Source organism: Gopherus flavomarginatus, chromosome 2, assembly GCF_025201925.1.
Source record: "Gopherus flavomarginatus isolate rGopFla2 chromosome 2, rGopFla2.mat.asm, whole genome shotgun sequence".
Taxonomy (NCBI): domain Eukaryota; kingdom Metazoa; phylum Chordata; order Testudines; family Testudinidae; genus Gopherus; species Gopherus flavomarginatus.
In genome coordinates this window covers 182,256,147-182,267,243 of record NC_066618.1, presented here as the reverse complement: position 1 = coordinate 182,267,243, position 11,097 = coordinate 182,256,147, and the positions used below count along the sequence as shown (strand labels likewise).

At 44.4% G+C, this 11,097-nt stretch overlaps 1 protein-coding gene across 1 annotated transcript; it reads left to right on the top strand.

Moving 5' to 3' along the window:
* The first annotated feature begins 6,314 nt into the window (after window positions 1-6,314).
* Window positions 6,315-8,542, top strand: LOC127044973 (zinc finger MYM-type protein 1-like). The gene is made up of 2 exons (XM_050940315.1): window positions 6,315-6,342; window positions 7,879-8,542. Exons 1-2 carry the CDS (start codon window positions 6,329-6,331, stop codon window positions 8,492-8,494), a joined length of 630 nt encoding a protein of 209 aa, XP_050796272.1. The 5' UTR covers window positions 6,315-6,328; the 3' UTR covers window positions 8,495-8,542.
* The last annotated feature ends 2,555 nt before the right edge of the window (window positions 8,543-11,097 follow it).

The window sequence follows — 11,097 nt, the reverse complement described above, 5'->3', positions numbered from 1 at the left end:
AGAAACCATAAAGGAGGAATTGACTCTGGGAGTCATTCCCATTTTTGCCTTTGCACCCCCGGCCAACCTCAGCCAGGGGCACCCATGATAGCAGCAGACAGTACAGAACAACAGATAACCGTCATCTTATTGCCAATTTACAATGGCAGCAGACGGTACAGAACAACTGATAACCATCTCTGCTATCATGCAAAAGCAAACGAATGCTGCTGCGTAGCGCTGCAGTAATGTCTCTGTCAGCGGCATCCAGTACACTTATGGTGACAGCAAAAAAAACAGCTGAAGGGTTCCATGGTTGCCGTGCTATGGCGTCTGCCAAGGCAATCCAGGGAAAAAGGGCGCGAAATGATTGTCTGCCGTTGTTTTCCCGGAGGAAGGAATGAGTGACGACATTTACCCAGAACCACCCGCGACAATGATTTTTGCCCCATTAGGCACTGGGATCTCAACCCAGAATTCCAAGGGGCGGGGGAGACTGCAGGAACTGGGATAGCTACGGAATAGCTACCCACAGTGCAACGCTCCGGAAATCGACACTAGCCTGTGACCTTGGACGCACACCGCCGAATTAATGTGCTTAGTGTGGCTGCGTGCACTCGACTTTATACAATCTGTTTTACAAAACCGGTTTATGTAAAATCGGACTAATCCCGTAGTGTAGACGTACCCTTGGTGTCTGAAATGGAAAAGTCACTTAACCCCATCCATGCCTTAGTTTCTCCAACTGTGTAGTGTCCTGCTGCCTCCCTCTCTCCTCCCCACTCAGGAAAAGACTCTTTCATCAAGAAAATGCTCTAGTGGGGGAGAGGCAGTGGGGAAAGACTGAGCTGGAAAAGGCTGCCTCTCCCTGCTTCCCCTGCCAGAGCCTTTCCTTGCAGTAGGAAAAGACTCCAGCAGAGGGGAAAGGCTCTGCCAGCTCCCTGCTGCTGGAGCATTTATGTTGCAAGGGGAAAGGCTCTGGCAACAGGGAGGGGAGTGGGGAGAGGCTCAGTGCTGCTTAGCTCTTTCCCAGCTACCTCCCCTCTGCCAGAGCTTTTCACTGACATGTGTAGCTATCTATCACAGTGTGGCCACAGCCTGCTTTTCATTACAGTGTGTAGCTACAGCTACGGTACAGGCCACAGCCAGCAGTGTGTAGTGTAGATGTAGCCTTAGCCTCAAAAAAACAGAAATGACCACGGCTTCTGTGGATGAAATCCTCTCTCCAGTCAAGTCAATGGCAAAAATCCCATAGATCTGGGACAATGGAACCAGAATTTCACTCTCTGTTATTATTTAGATGTCTTTAAAAAACTTAGAGAGACAAAGTGAGTGAGGTAATATCTTCCCCAGATCTGAGGAAATGCTCTGTGTAGCCCAAAAGCTTGTACCTCTCTCACCAACAGAAGTTGGTCCAATAAAAGATATTACCTCACCCCTGTCTCTCTAATATCCTGGGACCAACATGGCTACATTTTTTTAAAAAAATTGTCACTTGGGTTTACATTTGCTAGAGTTGGTCAGGAAAATGGTCAGTTTTTCTGCTGAAAATTATGATCTTGCAGAAAAAAATCAATTCCCCAAAATTTTGATTCAGATATGCCTCTGTAGCACGTCATGGAAGTTGTAGTTCGAGTAACTAGTATTTGCTCTCACACGCACACAAAAAGTGAAAAAAATTAAAGTTTGCAGGATAAATGAAATAAACACCACCACAGTTTCTCAGATGCAGTAGGGCAACAAAAAGCTTTTTTGCTTTGCCCAGCTGCAGTTATTCAGCTTTCCAATGATCCTTCCACTTCGGAGACTTCAGCTAAGGCATGTTTGTTTGTTTGTTTATTTATTTATTTCTATATGGATGTACACTCAGGATTGAATCTGCTTTAGATGTTCCCTCTTTAATTGAAAACTTTTTTTACAGATGGGTAGTTTAGCCAATCTCTTTTTCTGAATTACAGGAGCTAGTTAAATGGCAAGTTTACTAGTATTCCAAACTCCTCGTTTACCCTTGAGCAAAATTTTCTTTTAGCTAGAGTTGGCAAATGTAAAGTTCAGTAGCTATATTTAAGTATGTTATGACATAGAAGTCCTTCACTTCAGTACCTGCTCCTGTTATTTCTGAGTCACATGCAGATTCCTAAATCCTGCATGAGGAGCCTGATACAAGACCAACTGAAACCAATAAACTCTCATTAATTTCAACGGGCTATGAATCAGATAATAAAACTTGAAGGTATATTTGCATTTTTTAACTAATCTGTCCTTTCTAAGCACCACCTTTCCACACCTGTAAGGTTGTCTCTTCATTAATCTTGCCATCTTTGACTGATAACCCCTAGAACCCACTGCCCTTAATACTAATAATCATAACAGGAACTTTATTAAACCTAGCTTCTTTGTTTGTCTTAAGTTATGCTGTCTCTTTTCTGGAGGGGGACGGGATGTCTCACTATCTAACACTCTTCACCGTCAGGAAAGGCACAATCATTAGGTCTGGCTAAAGCAGTCTTGCAAAGATGAAATCCAGCGTAAACTTTTGTCCAACCCTGAACCCTTCCAACTTATGATGTTTGGACAATTTCAGGAAAGGGATACTTTTATCATTGAATGCAAACATGAATATGGTTCACTCTTTCTTTTCCTTTCAGTGACCTGTTGATAGGCCTCTGTCTCCTTTTCCTACGGCAAATCCTTGGTAGGGTGCTGTTCCTCTGTCCTGTGAGCTTTCTGTACACATCTTTTTCATCTTCATTTTTTTTTCACGTTGGCTCTGCTAAAACAGAATTTAAAGCATATCCTGAATATGAGTTGTGCTTAAGGATGCCACCCATGTCAAGTGATAATATGAACTCTGTGTGGAAAGAGAAGAAGAGGATGACCTAAAGAAACATTACACAGAACAATAAAGAAGCCAAATCCATCAACATGACACTAGTTGCCAGAAGAAGACCAGCACAAGACTTAAATAAATGGCAGAAACTGGTGGATGACCTCTGTACCTGAAAGTGTGGGAGGATAAAGGAAAAAGATGAGGCAACCATTATTTTTTCATATATATGAGGAAATACCCCCAAATCACAACATAAACACAGGGCACAATTTTCTCTAGAACACATTAAACACGTTCAGCAAGTTACGCTTTTTACATTTTCACTGTCACAAAATAATGTTTTCACGAAGAAGATGATGATGCATGCCTCACTTGAGCTTGTTTTCTGACATTGCTAGTGAGTTGGATATTACCTCCCAATGCTGTGCTGTAATAAGCAGCAGGTTTCAGGATCTTGTCAAACTATACAAAAAGATTTGTTTTTCATTGTGAGTGTCCCCTTTGGGAGGGAAATATGAGATGAAGGAACATGCCACCAGACCAATAGCTGACACCAGCAAAAAGAGAAGCCTGCACTAGTCTTGCCTGGCCAGAGATACAATTATAGGCAGGGCCGGTGCAATCATTTAGGCGAACTAGGCGGTTGCCTAGGGTGTCAAGATTTGAGGGCGCCAAAAAGCGGCGCCCCCCCAAATTTTTTTAAATGGTTGCAGCCGCTGTTGCTGGAGAGGTAGTCTGAGCTGCCCGTGGCAGCAGCTACCTACAGCCGGCAGCCCAGGGTGCCCCCTGGGTCAGCGCGCAGCCGTGGCAGCCCAGCAGCCCGGGTCGCCCCCGGGGTCAGGGCGCCGGCGCGGCAGCCCAGGGCACCCCCGGGGTCAGCGCACAGCCCCGGCAGCCCAGGGCGCCCCCCGGGTCAGGGAGCCACCGCGGCAGCCCGGCAGCCCGGGGCGCCCCCAGGGTCAGCGCGCGGCAGCCTAGGGCACCCCCGGGGTCAGCGCGCCGCCGCGCGGCAGCCCAGTAGCCCGGGTCGCCCCCGGGGTCAGGGCGCCGACGCGGCAGCCCGGCAGCCCAGGGCGCCCCCGGGGTCAGCGCGCGGCAGCCTGGGGCGCCCCCGGGGTCAGCGCGCCGCCGCGCGGCAGCCCAGTAGCCCGGGGCGCCCCCGGGGTCAGGGAGCCACTGCGGCAGCCCAGGCGCCCCCCGGGTCAGCGCGCCGCTGCGTGGCAGCCCGGCAGCCCAGCGCGCCCCCGGGGTCAGGGAGCCACTGAGGCAGCCCGGTAGCCCACACCGCCCCCCGGGGTCAGTGCACCGGTGTGGCAGCCCGGCAGCCCAGGGCCAGGGCCGGTGCAAGGATATTTTGCGCCCTAGGCGAAACTTCCATCTTGCGCCTCCCCCCCCCAAATCACATACATTATACACAATACACGGTCACAGAGTAACATGTTATAATTTAGAATTTATGTTTCCGCGCTTTAAGTTTAGCAAATTTAGAAACAAGTTCCTCCAAGTCAATGCTGTGAGCAATGTCATGTTCTATTGACAAGGTAGATAGCCCAACAAGTCTTTGTTGCAACATTGATGTTCGCATATATGTTTTTATAAACTTGAGCTTCGAGAAGCTTCGCTCACCACTGGCCACAGAAACTGGGAGAGTCAAGACGATGCGAAGAGCAATAACTGTGTTAGGGACACTATCTGTCAGCTTATTTTCCCATATGAAGTTCAATACATCTTGCGGTGATGAACTCCTTTGGACTCGTCTTGCAATAGCTTGCAATTCACTGCACAAGTCAAAGGCATCAATATCTTTGGATTCACCATGTTGCAAAGCTTTCTCCAGATTCAAGCAATGTTCCATAATTTGCTTTGGTGTTTTATTTTGCAAACTGTAAACATCATATATGAAGCCAAATACTGAACTAATTTCCTGCATCAATGTGAATCTTTCTTCAATCGAATGTATTGCTGTGTCAATGACTGCAAAGTAAAAGTTCACTTTGAATTTTTCTTTCGGATCATAAATAGGTTCATCATCTGCTTCATATGTGAACTGCTTCCTCTTCTTTCTAATATGGATTGGATCTGGTTCAAAAAGTGCCGGTACATCCAACTCCTCCGCAAGTTCACCTGCATCTACCAATGTTTTCTCAAAGGCTGCGTGACATCTGCGGCCCACGAGAAACTTCTTGGTTTCTCCAAGTTGATTAATGGCATCACATATATCAAATTCTTTTGCCTGAAGTTGTTTGCTAGTTATGTTGATCTCAAACAATATGTCATACCACAAAACAAGAGAAACAAGAAACTTGAAACTAGAAATGGCTTTTGTAAGAGCCTTTGCATCAACTAATGATGTATTGCCAGATGATCCTGTCAGAGTATTGTCTTCATAGATGTCTACCAGAGCATCACAGATGTCACCAATGAAAGCAGGATGGAAAAGCTCCCCCCGCAGAAGACCTAAGACATGATGGCTGGATACATAAACAGACACCTGTCCCTCACAGGCACTACCTCATAACATGCCAATTTTGCTCAGGACAGAACATCATAGAGGAATACTATGCATTCAGTGGTCTCTACACTGGCCAAGCAACAGCATGACAACTAACCTAACCAGTCCATCCAACTTTTTTGACTGTTTCTTGGGCACTGGTGAGGGGTAGCGGTGCCAGACTGAGCCCGGTGATGGGTGCACTACAAATCTACAAACTGAGGCAAGGTGCTGGGCCTAGAGTCCTGCTGAGACTGCTGTCCTGCACCAAGTGGAGCACAGCCTCCATGAGGAGAGAACTCAAACAAATATCACGCTCCTTCTGCATGATTCCGCCAAGCACTTCTTCAGGCAGCTGCTATGGGGGTCACTCACAGGCTTAGGCCTGCCTGTTGCAGGCAAAACACAGCAGCAGGGCTTAAAACTCAGACAGGGCAGCCCAGAGGACTCGGGGGCCTTGGGCAAAGCAAAATCGGGGGCCCCTTCCATAAAACATTTGCAATACTATAGTAACATGTATTAGGAAATGTAAAAAATAACTAGTGAAATACATTCAAAAATGAATTTGTATTAATTTGAAAATAAACTAAATACATTATTTAAAAACATTAAAAGCTGTAATGGTCTGTATACATTTGCAGTTACATAATGGGCAGTTGCTAGGTGATTGTGATAGTTGGTACCAATGGGCTGTCGTTGCCTGGGGGTGGTGCTGTTGTTGCCCACGGCTGGGTGGGGAGCTGGGCTCTGGGTTCAGGGGTGCCCAGCTCACAGGGGCTGGGCTCAGGGATGTGGGGAGATAGGGTCAGGGGGGTGTCCAGCTCAGAGTGGCTGGGCTCACAGCTGGGGGTCAGGGCTGTTGGGGGGATGGAGTCAGGGTGTTTCCAGCTGGGGCTGACACTTCTGGAGGAAAGCCGCGGCTGCTCCCTGTCTCAGCCTCCACGTCAGCCCCAGCGAGGGGGACGGAGAAGAAAAGAGCCTCAGCAGTGGTCTGGTGGAGCGGAGGAAGAAAGAGGACCCTAGCGCTCATGCATTGGGCAAGGTAAGCAAGTGCCTCCCCACAGGTCGGCCTCAGGTGCCTGTGCTCCTGCCCCCTTGGTCCTTAGCTGGTCCCTGCTCCTGCTCCTGCTCCCCTTGTGCCTGTACGGCTGGGGAGAACAGCAGCCTGCAGAGCTGAGCTGCCCCAGTGCCCCCAGGCACCGCCCTGACCCCATCCCCCCCACAGCCCTGACCTCCCAGCTCCGAGTCTAGTCCTTCTGAGCTGGAAACCCCCTGACCCCATCCCCCCCACAGCCCTTACCCCTAGCTCCGAGCCCAGCCACTCTGAGCTGGACACCCCCCTGACCCTATCTCCCCACATCCCTGAGCCCAGCCCCTGTGAGCTGGGCACCCCTGAACCCAGAGCCCAGCTCCCCACCCAGCCGTGGGCAACAACAGCACCACCCCCAGGCAACGACAGCCCATTGGTACCAACTATCACAATCACCTAGCAACTGCCCATTATGTAATTGCAAATGTATACAGACCATTACAGCTTTTAATGTTTTTAAATAATGTATTTAGTTTATTTTCAAATTAATACAAATTCATTTTTGAATGTATTTCACTAGTTATTTTTTACATTTCCTAATACATGTTACTATAGTATTGCAAATGTTTTATGGAAGGGGCCCCCGATTTTGCTTTGCCCAAGGCCCCCTGAGTCCTCTGGGCTGCCCTGTCTGAGTTTTAAGCCCTGCTGCTGTATTTTGCCTGCAACAGGCAGGCCTAAGCCTGTGAGTGACCCCCATAGCAGCTGCCTGAAGAAGTGCTTGGCGGAATCATGCAGAAGGAGCGTGATATTTGTTTGAGTTCTCTCCTCATGGAGGCTGTGCTCCACTTGGTGCAGGACAGCAGTCTCAGCAGGACTCTAGGCCCAGCACCTTGCCTCAGTTTGTAGATTTGTAGTGCACCCATCACCGGGCTCAGTCTGGCACCGCTACCCCTCACCAGTGCCCAAGAAACAGTCAAAAAAGTTGGATGGACTGGTTAGGTTAGTTGTCATGCTGTTGCTTGGCCAGTGTAGAGACCACTGAATGCATAGTATTCCTCTATGATGTTCTGTCCTGAGCAAAATTGGCATGTTATGAGGTAATGCCTGTGAGGGACAGGTGTCTGTTTATGTATCCAGCCATCATGTCTTAGGTCTTCTGCGGGGGCAGCTTTTCCATCCTGCTTTCATTGATGACTTCTGTGATGCTCTGGTAGACATCTATGAAGACAATACTCTGACAGGATCATCTGGCAATACATCACTAGTTGATGCAAAGGCTCTTACAAAAGCCATTTCTAGTTTCAAGTTTCTTGTTTCTCTTGTTTTGTGGTATGACATATTGTTTGAGATCAACATAACTAGCAAACAACTTCAGGCAAAAGAATTTGATATATGTGATGCCATTAATCAACTTGGAGAAACCAAGAAGTTTCTCGTGGGCCGCAGATGTCACGCAGCCTTTGAGAAAACATTGGTAGATGCAGGTGAACTTGCGGAGGAGTTGGATGTACCGGCACTTTTTGAACCAGATCCAATCCTTATTAGAAAGAAGAGGAAGCAGTTCACATATGAAGCAGATGATGAACCTATTTATGATCCGAAAGAAAAATTCAAAGTGAACTTTTACTTTGCAGTCATTGACACAGCAATACATTCGGTTGAAGAAAGATTCACATTGATGCAGGAAATTAGTTCAGTATTTGGCTTCATATATGATGTTTACAGTTTGCAAAATAAAACACCAAAGCAAATTATGGAACATTGCTTGAATCTGGAGAAAGCTTTGCAACATGGTGAATCCAAAGATATTGATGCCTTTGACTTGTGCAGTGAATTGCAAGCTATTGCAAGACGAGTCCAAAGGAGTTCATCACCGCAAGATGTATTGAACTTCATATGGGAAAATAAGCTGACAGATAGTGTCCCTAATACAGTTATTGCTCTTCGCATCCTCTTGACTCTCCCAGTTTCTGTGGCCAGTGGTGAGCAAAGCTTCTCGAAGCTCAAGTTGTTAAAAACATATATGCGAACATCAATGTTGCAACAAAGACTTGTTGGGCTATCTACCTTGTCAATAGAACATGACATTGCTCACAGCATTGACTTGGAGGAACTTGTTTCTAAATTTGCTAAACTTAAAGCGCGGAAACATAAATTCTAAATTATAACATGTTACTCTGTGACCGTGTATTGTGTATAATGTATGTGATTTGGGGGGCGGGGGGGCTGCAAGATGGAAGTTTCGCCTAGGGCGCAAAATATCCTTGCACCGGCCCTGATTATAGGCACTAAAGGAAAGAAGATGAATATTATAGAGAGATTGCATATAATAACAGAATATATCTCCAATCCCCTATGCAGCCAGTGGTCAGATATTTATTTAGGAGGTAATAGCCGTAGTAATTTTTAAATTTCTATTTAATACAATGGAAGCAGAAGACAGACTATGTCTTTCTATTGAAAGAAAATTTGAAAAGCCACATTCCAAAGGCAGCCAAGCAGCCTATTATAATGCTATTTGAACACCTTAAACACACTTGGTATCCATTATGACATGTAATATAACAAGCAAACAAAGAGAACGCTGCACAAGGACTTACACATTTTTTTTTTAAATACAGGAGACCTGATTTCTGTAAACAATCCCCTAAAGGTACTCTCTACCAATAGCAGTCCACTGAAAAATAGATAAGGTTCTCATTATGTATTCTCCATGTCTTGATCATAATTTCTATCATGGTTGACATTCTGGTCCAGTTATATCAGGTACATTCTGTGTAAGTCCTTTAGAAGACTGGGATAAAGGTCTGCCTGAATATGGGATCATTTTGCCTTGGGGAGAGAGTTAGTTAAAGTGCACATAGTTCAAGGTGGATTTCAAGTCAGATTCTGCAGTGCTGGGACATTTTAAAAGAAATAGTTTTGAATCAAAGAGAGCTCAAAAGGAATTAAATTAGTTCTTTTATGTCTGGATTTTTTCCAGAACCAGCAACACAAATTACATTCTAAAACAGATGGCTAAATATAACACACAGTATTATGTTGAAAAGCAAGCACTCGATCAATAAAATTAATACTATTATGTAATGCATTTTGTGTTGCTAAATTATAAGGATTTCCCCCCCACAGTTTTAGTGGAGTTTATAAGGAGGTGTTGTTTTTTGTAAGGATTTTGGTTGAACAATTTCTGTAGCTCTATTTGCCATGATTTTGTTGCATTTTAAATGTTTGTACAATACCTGATAAGATGCCTCTTTTTGATAATTATTTAATGCTATTTTAAATATAATAGTATCCTTGTGTGCTATATTCTGAGCAGCTCTTTGTTTAACACACAGAAAAAATCATGATTTTTTTTGAAGTGTTGCAAACATTTAATTACTTTATCCTAAAATATGTTTATATCCTTTCTTCAGATAATTGGTTATCATGAGCAAAGAAATAAATTTATTTACACAATATTGTGAGTTAGCACAAAACTAACAGTGTCAAACCTTGGGATGTCTCCTCTTCATCGGAAATGTGAGGAAGAGCTCCCAAAAAGCTTGCATATAACTAGACTTGGTCAAATTATCCATGAATAAATTTTCCAACGAATTTAGCTCTTATTCCATTTGCAAATTGTTGATTTTTACAAGAGTATTCACTAATCATCATGGTTTTATGAACAGTTTTGCTGTGAACAACTTTCAGCCTAAGGGGTTATTTTTAAGCTTTTCACTTTGTCTACTTGCAATTTAATATTAGTGGCATCCGAATAGTTAAATTACTCACTTTTTTTTTCTGTTTCCTGATTGGACAACTGAAATGCTTGTTTTGTTTTTATTTTTAGAAAAGGAAAATAATGTATGACAAATATTGAATAATCAATTGCAAATAACCAACATCTGTTCATACCCTTGTGCACATGCAAATATGTACACTCATATGAAGAAAATTAATGAATAGACAAGGACAATTAATAAAAATAATAGGCAAAATGAAATGGCCAAGGTATTACCTTGATCACACTGTTTATTTGTTGTATTGCTCTCCCACACTCTGTTTTGTTTACTTAGGTTTGGTCATGGTGGGTGGAAAAGGATGCTTTTATTGGATAGTCACGGAACCCCTTCAGAGAGATGGATATGAAAGGACAGTGTTGTCTTGTGGCCGGTACTGGGATTTGTAGAACCCAGATCTACTTTATTATTTATAATACTGCAAACAATAGGTGGAGAAATAAGAGGATGTGCGAATAAGAGTTACAAAGAGTGACCCTCCAAAGAAACTTGCCCGTTTTGGTAGGGTGTAGTGATTGTTTTCCCCATGAAATGAACTCTTCAGGGTTCATTTAGCAGCTAATCAGCAACTTCTGCTTGAACATCCTATAATATTTAACTGGGATGAAACCAAGGAAACTAGAAACAGCAGTTAGGGACTTCACTTTTGGCCTATTGGTGCCAGAGTCACGTAGGATTCAAAATAGGAAATGAGGGATGGTGTTTTGGTGTATGCACATGGGGTGAAGTTCATCACTGAGCAGACAGTCAGCATAAGGCCTATGGGTGTTTTGTGTCCTTTGCTGTGCCCAAGTCACAGCTGTCACTAGAGTTGTAACTAGAGAAATTACTTTAGTGTTTGGTTTATTTGTTGGAAAATGTAGTTTTGGTCAATGCAAAATAATTCACAAATTCATGTCAAGTTCTCAGAAGAGTTTCAATTAGACCAAATATATCAAAATGTTTTGGAAATGCCGAAATTAAATGTTTCATTTTGATTCAA